General features: G+C 42.4%; 1 protein-coding gene across 1 annotated transcript in view; it reads right to left on the bottom strand.

The window, feature by feature from the left end:
• Positions 1-3,486: 3,486 nt before the first annotated feature.
• LOC148018927 (uncharacterized) overlaps positions 3,487-22,726 on the bottom strand; it is a 72,933-nt gene continuing 53,693 nt past the window's right edge. Inside the window, exon 4 of the mRNA XM_087701377.1 lies at positions 3,487-4,223. Within this exon, the coding sequence (XP_087557503.1) occupies positions 3,681-4,223 (543 nt within the window). The 3' untranslated portion in view covers positions 3,487-3,680. The remainder of the gene's footprint in view (positions 4,224-22,726) is intronic.

Raw genomic sequence — 22,726 nt, 5'->3', positions numbered from 1 at the left:
GGGTAAAGTAGGGGTGTCCCCTTTCTCAAACACTTGGCCTATATATTGATGGGATCTCTAACTATGTGTCTCAAGGAGAAGATAGAGATGCTTCACTATTTGGTACCTAGATACCTCTCTTACTATATGCAAATGACATTGTATTGATAGTAGTTCATAAAACCAAGGCTATGGAGTTTAATACCACACCATAGTGGGTCACGAGATTAGCACCTAAGTTCACCTATGGGCAAGAAGAGATAGAGTATATGGGTTCTTATAGATACTTTGGAGTTTCATTTACAAGCCCCGCTTTCTTTATGAGAGAGGTAGCAAAAACTAGATTGATATGAGGATACATAGCACTAGCTAGTTTGGAGAGGATGTGCTTACAAGTACAATTCCAAGAACCATGCACCAAGTTGTGGCTCTTTGATACACTAATCACATCCACATTACTCAATGGAGTCCAACTATGGGGGCTTAGCCTTGATCACCACAATCAATCAAATCACACTTACGATGGATGGAGATCGAGGAAGAGACCCCTTATATCCATGATCTATAGGATGACCATATGTAAGGCCTCAGTTCCACCTGAGATCTGCTCAAGAGATGATCATGGCAGACCTCACTCAATTGGACACCAAGTGGACATGGTTGGTACTAGTATAGGAGTCAAGGACGAAGATAACTTTCTATCAAGAGCATCTTCTCCATACTATAGTTGATGGCTTTATTGTCCACCCAAGATACATGGAAACCCCCCTTTCATATGGGATTAGATGTGTTATTGGCCAGCTATGCACCTCACATCAGTTAGAGGTTGAGATTGGCAAACATATCACAATGAAGGGCATATATCAAATATGTCAGCCAGAGCCAAAGGCAGAGGAGCATTACATTTGTTGCTACCCAATATACTTTGAGATTCAAGGCTACTTTCATTATTTGTCCAAATATGGGTTTGGACCATTATGAGAGTCATGGATTAAATTGATCAGTAATGCCTTGGGCTCTTCCTCCTTGGGATATAATGGTTTAGAGAGACACTCCTCAGGAGTATAGCCATAGGACATTGAGAACCTTTCCAAAGGTAGCTTACAGATTTCTTTATGAGGGAGACCTTATAGTAATCCCAGTCTTAGTCCACAGATGGGAGGATCATGGAGGGAACCTCAATACCACCACAACCTGCATCTACATGAGGGACATTGATTGATCAAGACATCCAACTTGGTCGATTCAAACATCCTACACCCAGATATAGACACCGATGACACATGCATATGCTAATATAGGAGATCATTACTCAAGCTAGAGCTAGGCCCTATATGCATCAAGTTTTATCACTATGGATTGTATTAGCTAGGAGTTTTTCTTTTATCCTTATCTTATAACTTTTAACTTTCTACTAATTATTTACATTTACTATTCTTTTTCAATTAGTTGCATCATTGCACAAATGGTTGTAACTCAGGGTCCCATAGATCATTTTGGAATTTTGCAAATTTTAATATATCATCTCATCAATTCATGTCGTGTGTGTGTGTGTGTGTGTGTGTTTCTTTCTTTGAGAGGGGCTCACATGCAATGTTGTTTTTTGTTAAATATCTCTCTTCAAAAATTGATCATTAATTGGTGATAAGGTCCTCAACTTGAGTGATACTTTATCACATGCACATGTTAGTATATACTTTTGTATGGATATCCATATTTTTCTTATGTAGAAATAGTCATTTTAAACAATCAAAACTCAATTTTTATGTCAAAATTTTCACTTTTAGGCAATCATTATGATTTAGAGGCTCAAAAAGAACCCCTTTTCACCTAATTAGTTCAAGACCTCTCATGACATTTGGGACCCAAGCCTATATCATATAAGGAGACAACCAATAACAAATTATGATGGACCAAAGAGGAAGTTTTATGATGGATGGGAGCATATGGAGCGACCATTGGTCATGACGATCACATATACTACAAGTGAAAAGCTCAACCCCACATGAGATCATCAAACCAAATATGAAAATAACACCTATGGTGTTGTTTTACATAGATTATGGGAGCTCCCTCAAGATAGATACCCACTACTAGCATTGGCTTCATCTAGACAATTAGCAGCAAATGTTGACCGATATTATTGGTATCCTGAGATGGGTACATGGATGAGCTTGCATGGCCTATAGATTGATAAATCACCCCCCTATGATTACAGTTTGGATTACCCTACACTCAAGCTTACTCACTTAAGAGAGAACTTGGACTAGACCCCTTTTCCCACATGGTAAGGGGATACAATACCAAAACCATTTCCTTTACTCTATGATGATGGTCTTGTCACCTGACAAAGCTATATGGATACTCAACTGCCAAATGGGTTACCTCTGGCTATCGGGAAAATTCATACCTCAATGCATCATCTTAGGATTGAGACAAGCAAATGGAAGGGTATGGAGATAGAGGACTACATATGCCAACTTTGTGACAAAAGACTCAGAGACAAGCATCACATTTGCCAATGTATAGCATATTATGATATTCGAGGCAAGTACCACTCTTTCGAGAGGCTTTTGATCCTCTACAAGAGATGATGCAATTTGGCAATCAGAGGTGCTTGGATTCTCTCTTGTAGCTCCAAAGGTGTAGAATTGCTATTCTTTCGGATAGGAGCCCCCCATAACCAAGTCCACTTAGAAAGAGATTTGTTACTTACTTTTTCACTACCACAAAATCAAGCATGGGACCGGCAACCACTACTAATAGCACCCAATAGGGCTGTGTCATAGAAGAGCTTGAAGGGGTCTCTCCCTAGATAAAGCACTAGCACTCCGGCGAAGACGCCCACGTCCACCTTAGAGGAAACATTTATCATGGGAAAATTAGACTTATCATTGAGCATCACAAGAGACAAATGCTGAGGCACCTCAACCATACAAGCTCCACTTTCACCTATGGTAGATACTTCACCAAGGAAAAGAGCATTTCTACGTTTTTTTTTACCTCTCCTTTTCAATGGTATCAGTTACATCTATACTCTTCTTACATAGACTATTGTCTAGCATCTAGTCTCGTAGACACATCTTTTACTCTCTTTATATGAGACACACACTTCATTGTACATATTGGTATGGTCTCATAGGCCACATTGGCCTTTCAAAGACGACAATATTCTCTCTCTCTCTCTCTCTCTCTCTCTCTCTCTCTCTCTCTCTCTAACAAGTAATTGTATTAATTACAAAAAAGTACAACTTTACTTCTCTATTTTTTTTCATAATATTTACCCCCCCCCCTCTCTCTCTCTCTCTCTCTCTCTCTGTGCTGGCAGCAGGTTTAGCAATTCTCTATCCCAAGGAAAAAATCACACATTATAAATAGATAGATAAATAGACAGACAGACCGATGTGAATTTGATGCACCTTATGATTCATACTATCATCTACAGATGATGCATTCAACTATGAAGGCTCACAAAGGAAGACACTGACATCTCTTCAGACGATACAATAGATACTGTGACATTTCTTTGGAAGACAATACAATTGAGTTACAAGGATTTTACTATCATTACAACAGACCCTTACACAAAACAATGAGCCAAGTATTAACTCTACAAAGTGAAGACATTTTCATTTGCTTTACAAGCAGTAGTGTGAGAGGGATTCAATGTATGTCAGTCTGTACAAGAATGAGACTTCCATTCATCCTAGATACATCATTACTTGATTTTTAAGACTGCTTTTCTTCTTGGGCATAGGAACAGCTTCAGCATTCACAGGTAAAGCCACCTCTGGTTCAGTCCGCTCTGGGAGAATCACACTACTTCCTAAGTTCTGACTAAAATCCTGAGTATTTTCAGTTTTAGCATTCACTGTTTTTGTTAATGAAGGACCAAAAAAAAGGCCCAGCATGTCATCAACAATGTTTTCTGCAGGTTCTAAACTTTCTGACACCTTTCCTGTTGTAGCAGCAAAGGCTGACAATGGGATGTCCGGAAAATCCCCACTTGCTTGGCTATTGTGCTTGGTCATCTCATCTCTCTTAACGTCAGTTTCTGGCACTTCTGAAGTATCACGAATGAAAGAGTTGTTGGTCATGTCCAAATTTTTTGTTGCTATCTCATTCCATCCTTGAACAGAAAAAATGGATCCCTTCTTTTTTGTGTTTGAAATACCAGCAGGAACTTCAATGTCAACAGCCTTATTGTTTGATTCATCTATATTGCCCTTCTCCATCTCAAGGTGCTGCAAAATTACAACTATGTGACTTGTAGATTCTGAGCAATAGGAGCATCATGTGTTTAGATATGAATTCAAACATTACTGTGAAAGAAGTGAAACAGATGCTTGCACACAACATGAACACAAAATAGTGACGAAGAGGGAATCATTATGGCCACAGGTCAACAAAATTATGCCCAAGAAGTGAAATTTTGGAATCTGAAGGGACGCACGACTTGACTGCTTCAACCCAGGTAACTTAAGGAACCACTACAAACTTTACTACCATATAAAACAGTATGACAACACAACCCAGTGTTACCTCGTGTTGGATCCAGCTATGCCATTGAACAGTGTCACACCATGGCCAGCCAGTCATGGTTGCAACTACCTGGTCTGCTTCAAAGCAAAACCTTTTTGGTGCAGCTCTCAAGTTTGGACATGCAAGAATAAGGAGATTTATCCATTTTACACACTACAATACATTGGGTTCCTGGGTGGGTGGCCTTCACCCTTTCTCAAGTCTGGGTCACCTAGTATATTACATGCCCATTGGCCTACATACTTGCAAATGGTAGATGAATGGTGTGGCATGGACTTTCACATGACTAATTGACTTGCACGTGGATCCACATTCATTATGGGACTTTTTATACATACATGAATAAAAGACTCAGGGGGATATTACGATGTGATATTACAAAAATACTCCTGTAGGATACAAGTGTAACTGAGACATCCTACCTAAGGATATAAACTGAGATGTCCTACCTAAGGATTCCAATGCCTAAAATCCCAGAATTTCCAAAAACTTACTGCAACGTTTTCCAAGACCTCATTGGACTTCCAACTTGCTTCTTTCATCTTCAGTTCCACTTTTCTTTGACTAGATGGCATTTGTTGACTTGGGCCATTTGACTTTGATTATCTTTGACCAACTTCTTCATGGATGTGAAGAAGACTTTCCTATTTTGCGTTAACATTACCACCCATATGCTGCACCGACTACTATCTACTACAACAACCACAGTGCCATCGCACTTGCTGATAACCCAATCATTACACCTCAGATGCAACATGTTGGAGTTCACTTTCACTTTACCAGAGGGCAAATTGAGCTAGGCACCATACGCCTAGAGTTTGTACCTTCATCAAACAATTTTGCAAACATATTGACCAAGGCCCTCAATCGGCTAGTGCTACAAGACCTACCCAAGATCATCTTGGGTTCACCCTCCTCTACTTCCTCAAATTGACAGGGAGAGGGTGCTTCCCTCCAACTTTTCCTTCCAATTTGAGAGGGGGCGACTTTCTTCCATTGGTGATGACAGGGTGTTGATTACAATTCTTTGTTTCAAACATTATGCATTTTGTACTTGGTATCTTCATCTACATCGTCAAGATGACTATAATTGTAAAAGGGTGCTTGGGCAAGTGAACAATTCCCCTATGAGCACACTATCCAAGTGGCACCGTTGCATCGCATTCTACATGAGCATGCACCCCCTTGCATAACTCCAGTGCATTTGCATTCTCTTCATGTAAACATGCATTTGTGCACATTCATCTCTTTTCAATCTTTGGAGTGATTGACTCTAGATTCACCATATTCATAGCATTGCACATGGCGATCTCCGAGGCAATCTTCCTTGCTTAGCTTGTCTAGCTTTCTGTCCGCACTTCGTTTTTGTCTCTCCACATACCCACCATAGATTCGAGTCACTGGGCAGCTAATGTGTATCCTTTTCACGATGCCTTGGCTGTTTTGTGAAGGAAGAAGCCAAGTGAAAGCAAGAGCAAGCGAAAGCAAGAGAGATGTGAGCTATAGTAGATGGAGAGAGAGAGAGAGAGAGAGAGAGAGAGAGAGAGAGAGAGACTCAAGAGATGTGGAAACTCCGACAGTCACAATGTGTGATCAACCCTTTATTCAAATGTCACTGAAAGAGTAAAGAATGAAGTGATAGTGATGGGTGCATGTTGCTTGCAGTGTAACCTCCCACTTAAAGACGAATGTACCTCGAGTGAAGTGGAAATAAGAAAAAAAAAGTGACAAAGTACAATGTGTACATAGAGTACAACAGGATGAGAAATAGAGATCATCTTATTCTACGCCCATTAGCTTCCTAAGGAAGGCAAAACGCTCTGTTGAGAGACTTTTCGTGAGCAAATCTACGAGATTTTGGTCAATTGAGATCTTGACAAGGTCAACAAACTTGTCCTTAATGACCTCTCTAATAAAGTGATACCGCACCTCAATTTGCTTCATCTTCACATGGAAGACCAGATTCTTGGCCAATTGGATAGCACTCATAGAATCCAAATGTAGTGTAGGAACCACATTAGATGGCCTAACCCGAGGGCCTCCTTGCAAGCCTCAATGGCTGCAACATACTTGGCCTCTGTAGCAATAGAGAGTGCCGTGCATTTCTGCATCTTGGACATCCAAGAAACAGTACCCCCAGCAAAGGTAAACATATAGCCAAAGGTGGATTTTCTACTGTTTGCATGTCCTGCATAATCAAATTCAGTGAATCCCATGACTCCTGTATCCTGGCCACCATAACATATGCATATATCTGTTGTGCCCTTTAGGTACCTCATGATACCCCTTGATAGCATCCCAATGCCGCCTGCCAGGAGTAGCAATATAGCGTGCCACAACTCCCACTGCAAAAGGTATGTCAGGACGAGTGGCTATCATGGCATACATCAAATTGCCCACTGTGAACGCATAAGGCTTGGCCATCTCAACCTTTTACTCATAGACTTCCTTGAAGTCAACACCGTGCTCTTGTTTAAAACCCTTGAAAACCAATCTGGCCTTATAGGCAAGCTTGGAGCATCCAAGGGCACTCTTCAACTTGTACACCCACTTACATGGTAATGCACGCTTTCCACCAAGCAAAGGAACCAATTCCCGTGTATGATTTTTCTATAAAGAGTCAAACTCTGACTGCATGGTCTTCTCCCAAGAGTGACTATCACCACAGTGCATGGCCTCAACATAACTGAGAGACTCACCTGTATCTATTACCATTGTTGGAGCTCAGCTGGGGATGTGCAACAGTTCGAGTGAGAGAGAGAGAGAGTGAGTGAAAGTACGATTAGATTTGAGTGTACCAACACAGAATAAAATGTATTCATACTTGGGACATATAAGGGAACATTCACATGTACAACTGAATAGTGTGTGTGTACTATACACGGAGGTCAAACGAGTCTTTATTCCAACAACCTCCCTTTATTCCAACAACCTCCCACTTAAAGGTCTGAAATGAACCTCTAACCAACTCCCACTAATCGTATACAATGATCATACTAAGCTTTGCTTAGACTTTTAGTGAGAACATCTGCAAGGTTGTCCTATGGCCCCACCAACAACTGTAAAGACATACCCACTGGTGGACCTACGAGTGTCCAAGTCACCTGCCATGTCTGAATCACAATAACCTTACAAAATAAGTGCACCCTATCCATAGCAAATACACTTTCTTTGTGTATCCTTTAGGTATCGAAGAATACACTCGACAGCCTTCCAATGTGTTTTGCCAAGATTTGACATAAACCTGCTAACAACTCCCACTGCATGAGTAATGTCTGGACGAGTAGCAACCATAGCGTACATAAGAGAGCCATAAGCTTATGCATAAGAAACTCCCTTCATAGCATTTGCTTCCACGTCATCTTTTGGGCTGTTGGCTTTACTAAGCTTAAGATAAGGAGGTAAGGATACCCCAAAAGACTTAGCTTCAGCCATGTTAAATCTGTCCACTACCTTTTCAATGTACTTTTCTTAAGATAAAACAGCAATTTCTGCATTCTATCTCTGTGAATTCTCATGCCCAAAATATGCTCTACATTCCCCAAATCTTTCATGGAAAAAGCTGGCTTCAGCTGATTTTTGAGAGCATCCAAGCTAGTCTTTCTTTTCTCAACTAGCAACATATCATCCACATACAAAACAAATACGATGGGGTTGCCATTTGTATCATTTTTCATGTACAAACAATGATCTGCATGGCTGCATGTAAACCCATGAGATAACATAAAAGTGTCAAACTTTTTGTACCACTGCCGTGGTGCTTCCTTCAATCCATACAAACTGCATTTTAGTTTACACACTATCTACTCTTTTCCACGAACTACAAAGCCCTCGGACTCTTTCATGTAAATTTCCTCATCAATGTCACCATGCAAGAAAGTTGTTTTTTTATCCATTTGGTACAGCTCTAAGTCCAATACAACAATGAGAGCAAAAAGCACACGTAGAGTGGTCATCTTCACAACAAGTGAGAAGACCTCTTGGAAGTCAATCCCTTCCTTTTGTGCATACCCTTTAGCAACCAGTCTTGCCTTGTACTTGGGTTTCCCATCAATTGTCTTTAGTTTGTAAACCCATTTGTTTGGAAGACACTTCCTTCCTTTGGGCAACGATACAAGATCCCAAGTATCATTTGCATATAGAGATTTAATCTCTTCATGTATAGCTAGCTCCCACTTACGGCTGAATCCGCATGACTTGGCCTCTTTGTATGTAAGAGGCTCACCCTCATCTTTAAGCATCACATAATGCAAGGAGGGGTCAAACCTATATAGTTGCCTACAACACGTGTAGACCTGCGTACCCAATGATAAACATTTTCAAGAATTGGGTCTACATCAGGAGGTATGTTATTTTCAACATTTATTGGCTGCTGTAAGCCATTTTCAGCATGTTGTTCATGCTGTACAGTAACTTCATTTTCATTATCAGCACGTGCATTTTCATAATCAACAGGTCTATCTTGCTGTCGATGACCTCCTTGTGCTCCTATATGCTGTCCATCATCATCTAGCTCAAAAATAACTGCCTAATCATCAGTTTCAACCTGTGGTACAGCACCATGAGGCTCATTTTCTGAAGTAATAGATGGCTGCAAATTCTGAAATTTGACCTCTTTCATATCTTCATTAGAGACTATACCTTTCAGCAATTTTGCCTCATTAAACACAACATTATGGCTGCGAATAATTTTCTTGGATTGAGGTAACCACACTCTGTAGCCAACAAATTCACCCTCATTACCATAGCCCATGAAAATGCCTTTGGTGGATTTTGGGTCAAGTTTGTTCCTCATCTCATCTCTAACATGCACAAAAGCATCACAACCATATATGCGTAAATGGTCATATGAGGCCGATTTGCTAGACCAAACCTTCTCAAGGATGCCATTATTAAAGGACCTGTTTGGAGAGCAGTTGCAAATTATGAACCGCAGTTTTGAGTGTCTCTCCCCAAAATTCATGAGGAAGATTAGCAGTGGACAGCATGCACCGCACTCTTTCACATAAAATCCTATTATATCTTTCAGCCACCCCATTTGAAGAAGGGTTGTAAGGAGCTGTAAGCTCCCTCCTAATTCCATGCAAGTCACAAAAGGACTTGAATTCAGTAGAAGTGAACTCACCCCCATTATCAATTCTCAAGCATTTCAGCTTTCTACCTGTCGGAGTGGTCACAAATGCATGAAAAGTTTTAAAAACAGCAAACACTTTACTTTTCTTTTTCAATAGGTATACCCAAATCTTTTTAAAACAATCATCCATAAAGGAGACAAAATATGCAACACCACCCAACAATTTCACAGGCATACTACATACATCAGAATGCACCAAGTCCAAGACATTCAACTTACAAGAGACACCATAGTAAAAGGAATTTTTTATTTGCTTTCCAAATTGACACTCGTTACAAAAGTCAAGTTTAGAGCCTTTTCCATCAACCCTCTTCAAAGAGGTAAGGACATGAAGTCCTTTCTGGCTCATATGGCCTAATCTCTTATGCCATAATTCCAAGTGACTGCCAATTTCAACAACTACAAGAAACTTGCCATTCAGGTTATATTTTTGCTAGATGATGATTGGGGATTCTACCAAGTAAAGCTTGTCATTTTCAAGGTTGGTGTTGGCTTCCTTTTGCAATCAACATGGAATCCTTTTTCACTTTCCACAAACCACCACCAAATAGTGTAGTGTAAAAATGCATGTCAAGCTGACCAACAGATAGTAAACTCTTTTTAATGCCAAGCACATATCTAACATCTTTCAACACAAGCTCTTGCCCATTGTCTAAAGCGAGTGTACAGTACCAATCCCATCAATGCTGCAAGCATGGTTGTTTCCAAGATACACCTTTCCATAACTGCCTACATTGAACATAGCAAAACACTCCAAGCAAGGAGTTACATGAAAAGAGACACCAGACTCTACAATCCAAGTCTGAGTGACATCATCATCAACTGACAAATGTGAATCAATCACACCAGCCTTAGTAATCTGCATATCCTCCATGTGACATACAAGGGCATCATAATCAACTGCACATAATACATCAGCCTCTGTATCCGAAAGCTCCTCTATGACCACACTGGAGGCCACATTGGCCTTTTCCTTGCCTTTGACTCCCTTAGATGCATCTGTCTTATCCTCCTTTTTGTCTCCTATATTCTTCTTTCTCTTTTGTTCCTTCTTGTAATACCTACAATCAAGTTTCTTGTGGCCCTTTTGATCACAGTGATAGCAAGTAATGTCACTCTTTTCTTTTTGCTTCTGTTTCTCTGTCTTGCATTTGCATTTTTCTTTTTTGCCCTACCTTTTACATTATAAGCTGAGTTGTTGCCTTCTCCACTGGACATATGTCTAATTTCTTCATTCAAAATTGAACCCCTCACCCCATCATATGAGAGATTGGGGTTATTGCTGAGAGAAACCACCAAGGTCTCCCAAGAGTTAGGTAGTGTCATGATCAAAAAGATCGCCCTCTTATCATCAAAATCCAAATTTGCATTGTTGAGCTAATTTAAAATGCTTGTAAATGCACTCAAGTGCTCAGCTGTAGGCTTTGACTCATCGAGTCGCATATTCACCAACTTGCGCATTAAATGCACCTGATTAACAAGTGTGGTGATCTCATAGATAGTTTTCAACTTCTCCCATATTGCATAACCTGTATCTAAATCCTTAATGTCTGTCAAGATGTCATCAGTGACACCCATCTTAATGTAAGCCACAACCTTTTTGTTTACTCTGGCCCAATCTCCATCAAACATTTGTGCGGGTTTATCTTCCTGCAAAGCATCCTCACAATCCTTTAGGAACAATATGCCCTACATACGGTCTTTCCAAAGGTCAAAGCCATGACCACCAAACCATTTGACTTCCATCAAACTCTTGATGTCTGAACTAGGAGAAGTTGCAGCCACTTTATCATGAACACAAGAGTAAATGCCCTGGACTATAAAAGCACACACTGAACCAGCAAACACACTACTGTTTTTCCTCAAACAGTAATAAATCTCTATTGTTTGTACATGAACCAGCCACCACACAGGCAAAAAATGCAGAAATTTACCAAATTCTGCACAAACCCCCCAAATTCCAGGTCCAAAAGTGTGTAAATGTCAGCCAAGCTGACCGAGCTGAGCAAAATTTTACCAATACATGAAAAGCCCTAATTTTTTGGGATCCAATGTCAAGAAATTTTACTCAAAAGAGTGAAATTCTCACAAATTTGGCAAAATCCCCAATTTGATTGACGTCACCACGCACAATGTCTGCAATTTCTGACCTAAATGTCACTGTCAAGCACGGACGAGATCAAATCCGGAAAAAGCCCCAAATATTCGGGCTCAAAGTTGCATAGAATTGATGATTGTGCTTTCATGCATGAACTACAATCAATGGAAAGGAATTCAAAAGAGATTTGAAAAAACATAAAGTTATTTATTTATTTTTTTTCAAGACGAAATGACCACGGGGGGGGGGGAGGGGGGAGGGGAGAGGGAGGGGGGATTTTTGGTTAACAAGGCGGGTCGCATGACGCCACTTGCATGTTACATGGCGCCTGGCTGTGAGCGACTCGACGCTCCCTATCCGCTCACGTGCAAGTCGCGCTGGCTATAGGAGTATCGCGTCTAGTGTCCACGTGCTTTGCAGCTGGCGCCCACTGCCCCGTCAAAGTTGGTCTGCAGCATAATCACGCCATACGTCTGCTTCTGCTCATCTTCTACTCTGCTCTTCTGCTCGGCTGCTGATCTTCTTCAGTTGTTGACTGCGTATCGCCTATCAGCTGTGTCTGCCGACTTGAGAAGCGTGCACAAACCGTGACTCTAATACCAGTTGTTGGAGCTCAACTGGGGATGTGGAGCAATTCGAGTGAGAGTGACGGCAAGAGAGAGAGGGAGTGAAAGTACGATTAGATTTGAGTGTACCAACAATGTGTTGGTATACAAAGAATAAAATGTATTTATACTTGGGGCATATAAGGGTACATTCACATGTACAACTAAATTGTGTGTGTGTGTGTGTGTGTGTACTATACACGGAGGTCAAACGGGCCTTGATCACAACCACCATCACATAATCAACGGAGGGCTCAAACCACTCAGGAGAATGTCTGGCTCTAGCAAAGCTTCTCAAGGCAGGCTGAGGAGCTTGTACATTCTGTCTAACATCATGGTCATGGGCTACTAGAGCATTAGCTACTACTGCAAGCTATCTAGCTGACTGTACAAGAGTAGGAGGCTCCTGATAAAAGATAACCCTAAGTATCTGAACTATCCGCTCAAGCTACTTATGCATCTTTTCCACATGGAAAACTATGTCATGGCTACGGATGACTTTTCGAGCTTGTGGATCCCATAGGCGATAGCCCATCTCACATGTATCCCCATAGCCAAGAAAGATGCATTTCACAGACTTAGGATCCAACTTTGTGCGCTTGTCCTTGGGTACATGGCAAAAAGTCTCACAACCAAAGACACGCAAATGATCATACGAGGGAGGTTTTGCCAAACCACACCTCCTCTGCAACCTTAAAGTTAATAGAACATCAAGGAGATTGATTAACAAGGCATAGGTCCATAGACATTAGAATAAACAAGAGCCAAAGGCTCATCCATGCATAGAGTACCAAACTTCTTGTGTGTACTACGTGTCTACCTACCATACAAACAATGATCACATGACTCAAGACACTTACAGTCAAGGGGCGGAAGATACTGCAAATGAGTGAGCATTTTCATTCCCTTTAAGGACATGTGCCCAAGGCAACGATGTCAAAGAGAAACATGTGAAACTACAGCCACAAACAAAACATGATCTACGGATCCAGATACAACCAAGGGATATAAAGTGTCAAACTTGGCACCACGAACCAAAACAATAGTCAAAGCATGAGAAATACGAGAAGCATCCACATTCTTCCTATTGATCTCCTCTGTCAGGAGTGCACCCTCTACATCAGACAATTTCAGCCCATTCTCGAGCATATTTGCATAGAAAGCAGTATGGAATGTGTTCCAAGACTCAAGTAGTGTGACCTGTTCTTAAAGTCAATACCCTGCGATAACAACTGGCCAATGATAGCATGAAATTCACTCAAATGCTGAGAAACACTAGTACCTTCCTTCATACGAAGGTCCATAAGCTGCTTTAGCCAATATATCTAAGAAGCAAGGCTTTGCCTATCATAGAGATTACTGATTTTCTCTCAAAGATTCCATGCAAACTGCCCATTTGTGACAACATTATAATAAACCTGCTTGTTGAGGGACAAGATAATCGTGGACTTGCAAAACTCATCTAAGTCATCCCATACATCCTAATCATGACCTTCAAGCTTAATGCTTTTACATTTGATCGGCCTATTCTGAGATTTTTATACCAAAATTTATCAAATTTGGGTCTTCCAATAGCCATAATTGCTACCATCCACCTTTCAATGTTGAAGATGGCACTGTTATTTGAATGGCCAGCCATATTGCAAGAAAAAGAGAGACAGTACAAACCAAACAAGCTGTTGTAATACCTACAAACAGCCCCAAAACCACTGCCAAAACAAGCTAAAAACAAAAGGTATGGACCAAATAATGAGCTGCCCAAAAACTATGACCAAAATAGTATCAAACAGAGGAGACTGCTCTCATAAATGGTACAACAGTCTCCAATTACAGCATGCTAAAAATGAGGTACAGCATACTCAAGCTCACTGCCCTGTTTGCACAGTTAATAGCTGAAGCTCAATGACTCAAAATCAACACTCAATGTTAATGGTCAATGCCGGGAGGAGTGGTAAACAATGCTAAAGTCTTTGTCCAATACTAGGGAGTGGTTGAGCAAGCACAAGTGCTTAAAAGTGGCCACAGCTGAAAAAACGTATTTGTATTTTCAACCCTAAATATTGAGCTGAATACTCCCTAAAATAAGCTCAATGTAGACTCAAGATTGCCTTGAGATAGCCCAATAGGTCCTAAGAAGTCCTAGAGCAATGAGAGCTTAATATGAACCCCAAGAGGTGGAGCTATGGCTACCAATGGTGAAACCCTGTTGTGGGTAACTCAAATGAGAGTTGAACCAATGCTATTAAGCTCAAGCTCACAGAGAACATGGCTCTAATACCAATTGAAGGGAGAAGCCCAAGTGGAAGCAAGAGAGGTGTGAGCTATGGAGGATGGAGCAAAAGAGCGAGAGTACATTTTTATAAATCCAGTCTACAAGAGAGAGGAAGGGGAGGCTGCTAGTCTAATTTGCAGCCATTGGAGGACCCAAGGGCAAGAGAAGACCAATCAACAGCAGGAGACAACATCTACAGGCTATTGAGACACGGCAGCAGCAATGAATGACTGATTTTCTTCAGTTCCTTGCATCTACAAGCTGTTGTGGCAGGGCAACAGCTGCATTTGACTGATTTTCAGTCATTCTTCTCGACAAAACTCTAGATTTTCTCTCTCTACACCTTTTCCTCTCATCTCCTAGCCATTTCACAACTTTGCTTCAAAGATCTCAGTATTTGGACCCTTGGAGACTAAGAAATTTCAGGTTTCTCTATTGTAAACCCTAATCTGCAACAGAAATTAGCGTTTAGCATGGCAGCCTCCAGAAGCGTGCCAAAAACTGGAAGCTCCAAGACTTGGATTCAACAGGGCTGAAGCTGTTTTTAGCCTATTCAAGTAGCGGGACCAACAAATTATTGAATTTGGGGCATTTTCAATCTCCATCAAAGCGGGTGAAGGCCAATTGATTGCCCGAATCAAGGGGCAAATCAGATTAAAAACTTACTGGTGATTCATCACAACAAGGGGAGTTGGAATATTGAAAGGGATTGGGATAATCCATTGTAAATCAACTTTTTCTTCAATAAAGCTAAAGAAATACCGAAAGGGGCACCGATTTTGGGGCCAATCGGGTGTGCATTAGCCAAGATCAGTAGGTAAATTTGTATTTTCAGATTTGCACTAATTGTTTGCTGCTGTAATTAAGTTGTAATCAGGGATTTACCGCCCATCCACGAAAGTAAGGTTGGTTTCAGAATGCCTTGGGGAAAAGAAAAGAAAAAGGGCTCGGGCTTGTTTGCAGTCTCTTTGGGATTCCAGTTTTAGGCCTGAGAGGGGATATTGAGCTAAATGATCATTAGCTTTCATTAAACAGCCCCAAAACTCAAGTTAATTAATGAATTTTAACCATTAATTTAAACTAGCAATAGTTCTAGAGTTTCAATGTTCCACATGTAAACCCTAATTTGGGAGGCCCCAAACTTCCTATAGATATACAGCCTACCCTTCCATTCAGTCAATCTTTATAGGTTTCAAGTATTCTAGCTTCGCTGCCCACACCCCGTTCGCAAAGGACATCTCAGCCAAGGCTTCACGCTATGAGAAGAAAAGCTAATACAACGGAGCCAAAGCTCAAAAGATGACTACACTCCCCTATCTGAATCAGGTAGCAACACCTGTAGGGAATCTACATAGTGAAGGAAGCGAAACGCAGTCCTTTAGGCAGTGGGCTATCAAAGTAATCATTGAAAGGTGAAGGTTTTTTTCTTTTTGCAAGTAAAATGTGGCTAAATATATTACTCAGAAGGCTAATTACAACGGAGTGCTCATGCTCAACAAACTAGCTGGAGCTGATGCAAATCACAAATACATCATGTATACAAGCCTCTCAAGGCAATCTGGGGGGATGGGAGCAAGAAGCCATGGAGGGGGGATGTATCGTCATCTGGGGATGCTTGCCTGCATCATGAAGAACAAGTCCTGGCCACCCCAAGTGCGCAGAAAAGTGAAAACGAAGCTCTTGATGAGCTCGAGACTCGCCCTACACCTGGTCCCACCGACCGCGGAAGGAGTGGATGATGGAGGTCCAAAGCTCTACCAGAGTTACCTGTATTGAACGGCACTCCCCGCCAAAAACCTCCTGACAGCGTGCCTTCTAGATGTACCATCCTGTAAGACTCCCTACGATCTCCCATACCTCTGAGCGGTTTGTTGTGGGCTCCAGTACTTAGCGGCTGGGAAAAGCTTCCAAGCCGACCACTACGCAAGACCCAGCCTCAATGATGAAAATTGTATCCTACATCCCGGCCTCATACAAAAGGTGACAGCCCTGGCTGACTGTCTGCTAGCAAAAAGCCCTCCATGAGATACATTCAAGGCTAGGTGCCACACGACAGAGAATACGGCAAGCTTCTCTCCACACGAGCTCTGCCACCTCGCAAGACCAAAGGCAGTGCTTTGGGGTTTCCAAGTGCTGCTATGGGCAGCGCTTACATCCTCCATCCTGCTGCATCTGGGCCAGCCAACTCCCAACCGCCAAACCTCCATGTGCCAAAAGCCAGAGGAAATACAACGCCCTCCTCGACCTCCAGCTGTCCCATAGGCGGCACCAAAAAGTCCGACGGAAGGCATCTGTGATGCTGTGCTCCGTCCAGTATCTACTACGCGAAGGCGCCCAATCGATGTCCTCCTGCATCAATATATGTCAGTCAATCCTGGCTGTGTACTCCAAGAACCTTAGTGGCTTCTTGGAGACCACAATGGCCGGCTATAGCCACTCTCCAAAGTCCCACTCTAGCTCATCAAGCGGCCTGCTCTCCCATATCCAGAGGCGCCACTCCCGAAACTCCTCCCAAAGTACATAAGGGTCCAGACGCCAGGTCTTCCCCTAGAGACCAACCACACGAATCCTCCTCCAAGCACAACGATCTCCTCATCCTGCTACCCTCTGTCAAGGACCAAACACCCCCCATCTTGCAGAGTGAAGAAAATCCCGTAGGAGGCGCCGCCCACTCTACCTGTCACCTGTAGGGGAATACCTGCCGGTGAGAATCTAGCGGCCCACACCTCACCAGGCTCCACCGGCTCTCGAATCGGGGGGTCAAGCCACTCCTCTTGAGGAATCGTTGAATCAATCTCCCTTCTCCTCACCTCAACCCCTCGCTGAACACCTAATGCCCGCTGCAACACCTCCTGATCCACCATCCTGTACACCTCCCGCCATATCTTGATAGTACAAGCAAGGCCAGCCTCCCATCCAGCCCACTGGATGTGGGGGCGCTCTCCAATCTGTATCCCGTCCCAATCTCTAACCTAGGGGTTCCAGACCACCAGCTGGTGGTCTATCTCCTCCAAGCATCCTGGGGGCATTGTGCTACGGCACCCTTGTTCCCTTGTATCACATTCACTCCATTGTTCAGATCTTCATCATTCCATTCATCAGAGTTTCTTCTCTCTTTTCTTCTCTTCTCCATGTTTGCCGAGTTCACTCCGTGTTCCTCCCCGCAAACCCTACTGTCTCACTAGTACATCATCTTTTGACATGGTATCAGAGCCGGTTCTGCTCAAACAGTGGCAAAGATCCTCCACTCCAGGGAAGGCAAAGGCCGGTGGCAGGTTTGGCATCCACTTCTCTTCTTCTTCCACTGCATCAAAATCTCGTTTTTGCAAGTTTCAGGTGTTTTCAGCTAGCTGCCCGCACCTCTTTCGTGGAGGACATGTAGTAGGAGCATTCGTCAATTCAAACAACATGACTATAAATTCATAGAGACCAAATGTCGTTCTAAAAGCAGTCTTATGGATATCCTCTAGCCTGATTCTGATCTAATGGTATCCACTTTTTAAATCTATCCTGCTAAACATTCATGCTCCCTGTAATCGATCAAGAATGTCATCTATCCTCGGAATCGGAAACCTATTCTTGATTGTGTTCTTATTCAAGGCTCTGTAGTCAATACACATTCGCCAAGAGCCGTCCTTTTTCTGAACTAGCAACACAGGTGAACAAAACGGAGAACTACTGGGCTGAATTAGTCCTTTCTCTAAAAGCTCATTAACCTGTGTCATAATCTCTTTCTACTGCGCTACACTGACCCTCTACGGTGGCCTACTGGGTGGACTAGTCCCTGGAATAAGATCTATGGTATGATCTTCAGGCCTCTCAGGGGGTTAACTCTCCTGGTAACGAATCTTAGAAACAGTCACTGAATTTATCCAAGAAATCCCTTCTGCTTTCATCTAGTACAGACACATTACTGTCAACTTCATTAACTTGGTTTGCAAAAATCAAGTACACAGAAATATGATTTTTCATTACAGAAGTAATTGCAAAAACAAAAACAACTCGGATAGACTCTCCTTTAAGCTTCACATCTAACACATGAGTCTTGCTCCTATGTACAAGAGTAATCGTTCTATTGTAAGTATCTAAGATATCATGCTTCCTATGGCACCATGGGATACCCAACAGAACATCACAGCCCCCTAGAGGCATAATATGGAACTCCTCTGTGTCCACATAGCTTTGAATATGCATACGAAGTTTGCCAAGAATGGGGATGACAGGTTCAGTATGTCCTGGGCATGCCAAATCAGCCTGTCCAACTGGTCCCATTTTCTCGGGACATATACCCAATTTAGCTGCCAATGCTGGTGAGATAAAGTTTGCACGAGCTCCAAGATCAAAGAAAATAAGCACTGTGGAATCTCCGATCTTTCCCCAAGCTCTGCACAATTCTGTAGCATCATCAAGTGATTGATCTCCCACCATATCAGGCACTAAGCCAATGCTGGGCTTCTTTTTACTCGACGCATCTTTATCCTCCGCATCTTTAGAAAATTGCTATGGGCACTTAGAAGCAATATGGCCTTTCTGTTCACAAATAAAGCATTTTCCAGCCATCATTAAAGCCTTTCTTTCTTCAAATGATTTGCCAAAAAATTGCCTCTTTTGTCCTTTACCCTTTCAGCTTATCTTGCATACTACTGAAGGTTTCAAACTTTATTGCCTAACTACCCTCTTCGTAGTCTTTAGGCTTTGCACTTTTTGGTGTCAAGTTGTCATAGATAGGTGGCTGTAAAAAGGGAAGTCCCTTAGGTGCATTATCAGCATTCATTTCACCTATCTTAGCTGTCATATGCCCACTAGGCTGAGAAAAACCAGCGGCTGCATTTTGTACTCCATGCATCAAATAAGGACTCTGCAAAGTCTGATAACCGGGCTATAGACCAATATTAGCATAAAGTGGCTTCACTGCCTCAATAGGCATCATTCCTAGTGGCCCTCTAGGCAAGTATCCCTGATAACCCGTGGGTAATCCAGCCATTGCTTGAAAAACTAACCCGCCACCAAAGTAACCAAGATAAGTAGCAAACTGTGGAGGAATAGTCTGCTATGCCACTTGTGCATAGCTGCCTTGACCATTCACTCCCTAATCCTGTGCTTGTGCTTCTTGTTGCACTGGACTTGTCTCCATGTTTGATGTCTTTTCCACATGCTCACGCACATTAGAGGTTTGCCTTTTTTAGCACTCCATGGTATGATGTGATGACTCAGCCTGAGAATCCTCATTATGTGACTTCAAAATTTTTTGCATTCCAGGATTCTTTACCAGCTGTTGGAAAGAGCCAACCATACTGAGGAGTTGTGCCATAAACAAGTCCTCCTATTCTTGCTCCTCATCATGTGGTTCAATCTCAGTTCTAGAAGGTGCTGACACCTGTGCACCAATACTCTCTCTTCGGTGTCTATGAGCAGAAGAAGAACTCTCTTCTTCATGGGGGAGTTTTCCTTTCCCTTTATCCATGTCTGCAATCTGTCTAGTCCTGTAATCTCTGTAAAACCTGTGTGTATGGCCTTTTCACCCAAAATTGTCCGAGCTTAAATTCTTACAGAAAAGAATTCAAATCCCGAGGATGGAACCATGCAACCGGTCTATGACTCAAATAAAGCGGTAGTTTCTTCAATTAACACCTGGACTTTACATACACACACATAAACAGAGACCTCTCTCCCTCGCTCAACACCAGATTGGCCTCGAAGACCGGCGCCCCTCTCAGTATTTCTTTATCAATTAAAAGATAGAAAATTACAAAAATGGTAATGTTCCAAAATACATAACCTGTGAACAGTCGGTTTTCATCTCTTCTAAGTAAATCCCAGCTGCATAGGAACATTACAGCATGTCCAAATCAACATCCCTTACTGTCCAGCATGTGCAGAATTCATTGCTCTTACTATCCAGCATGTGCAGAATTCACTGTTCTTACTGTCCAGCACACTGTTACAGTTCAGCATGTGCAGAGTTCACTATTCTTCTTCAGCATGAGCAGAGTTCACTGTTCTTACGATTCAGCATGTGCAGAGTTCACTGTTCTCATCCAGCATGAGCAGAGTTCACTGTTCTTATTCAACATGAGCAGAGTTCACTGTTCTTACGATTCAGCATGTGCAGAGTTCACTCTTCTCATTCAGCATGAGCAGAGTTCACTGTTCTTATTTAGCATGAGTAGAGAAAACACAGAATTGTACCTTCGATGGAATCAATCCATCATGCAAAGCATTTCTTCTAAGAACAGAGAGAGAGGTGATCAGAGGAAGCAAGCTCTACCTCCGTGCTTGAGTTAGAGACGTAGAAGTACTATCCATGGCTGGTTTTCTTGCAGCAATCTGCCCTCAGCTCCTCCAAACTTCATTCTCCCATCTGCCCCTTATGCCTATTACGTTTTTTTTTAATGCTCTCTCTCTCTCTCTTTTGGGAATTTGTGCCACATGGCATACATGTAACAATTTTCCCGTTTAAACCTTTCGGTCTAAAATTCTCCATGATCGGTGCAAAATTTGACCTCGGCACAGACCAGAGAATTAATCCTAGTGTAAAAATGAAGACAATGACGCGAACAAATTCTATGGTCCAAAAATAGTAGCTCCCTAAATTTTAGGGATGGTGACCCCTGCATTCCTCAAGTTGTTCTGTGCAACTTTTATCATTGCGACCACATCAAAAGTATAATGTGGCTCAGTTACAGTGACTTTTATTCCGTGAGCATTCTCACATGTGCATCTTCTATCTTGGCCAGGCTCATTGTCCTGCACCATCCCCAGTGGCTAAGCACACAGTCCCAAACCACTCGCATTCTATTCTTCAGTGCCCATTCAATATGGAACTGGTCCTAAGACTCAGACAAACCATTAGTCCAATTTGTCCCAATGGTTGCCTCTTCTCGCCATGCAAAGATCCCGCTTATTCCAAGAGAACTTTGGGGGTAAAAAGCAACAGGAACAAAAGAAAAGAAAAATAAAATATTTATATAAGTAAATAAGAAAAGCAACTGTAAAAAGTATCACCACTTGGTGACATCTAGGATGCTCCTATCCTGGACAAAACATGTCTATGTGTCATGAATGATGTCTAGAAGCATGGGGCGGAGTCGCCTACCGATCAGCTTGGCCAATGCCTTATAGGGCACTGACAACAAGGTGATTGGTTTCCACTAGGATAGCTTCAACCAGTCTCCCTCTTTGAGGAGGAGACTGATAAGACCTACAAATAGACTCCTTGGCATCCGTCCTGAGCTGAAAATCTCTTGAAAGGCCAGTAGTAGAGGCCCATCCTGTGCATAGAAAGCCTCCGCTAATTCCTTCTTTGTGAAGGGGTCTAGGAGGGAGCATCTCATCTCCTCTATGACGAGGGATGGAACGTGGTCCCAGACCTGCTGTCTAATGCGTTGTCCTCTGGCTGAGACTGCCTCTACTGAAAAAGGTGTCTGTAGTAGTCAGTGGCAATCTCCATCACCTCATCTAGGCTAGAGCGAATCCTCCTGTACTGATCACGAAGGCTGCGAATCTGATCTCCTGAGGTGCGAGGCTAATGCACCTGAAAAAACTCCCTACACATCGCGTCCCCCTTCCGCACGCAAGGAACAGTAGACATGATAAACTATAGAATCTGACTCCACCTCAAGAGAGAATCCACTAGCTCCGTAACTCCTTGCTAGAAGAAATTCAAAGGCTTCGTTACCAAGTCGCAGCTAAACCTCCAAGGCCCCGATCTAGGTGATCTTTGAAGATCCTGGGTATCAATAAGAGAAATGATTGCTCAAAGACAGCCATCTCCAAAGAGTAGATGGTGGGTGAAGAACTTCATGATGAGTAGGTGCCCCCCTTGAGGGTAGTAAGGGAGGGACCCATTTTGAAGCCAAAGAAAAAGTAGGAGTCCCCCTTTGAGGGCAAAGAGAGTACACCCCTCTCTAAATCCCCTTTTGCAAGAGATAGGGAATCTAAAAACTCATGGATCATGAACTTTGAATCATCTGATGATGAAAGAAGTGCCACCAATCGTACTGAAGAAGGTATCTGGGCTGTCAAAGATTTCGAAGAACTCCCAAAGGTGGCCTCTCTAACCTGAGTAGTCGAGGGTGGGGAAAGGTGAGGTTCAA

Source organism: Lygodium microphyllum, chromosome 20 (genome assembly GCF_053477565.2).
Source record: "Lygodium microphyllum isolate KBCC chromosome 20, Lygodium_microphyllum_v1.1.10, whole genome shotgun sequence".
NCBI lineage: Eukaryota > Viridiplantae > Streptophyta > Polypodiopsida > Schizaeales > Lygodiaceae > Lygodium > Lygodium microphyllum.
This window is presented reverse-complemented; position numbering and strand designations above follow the sequence as displayed.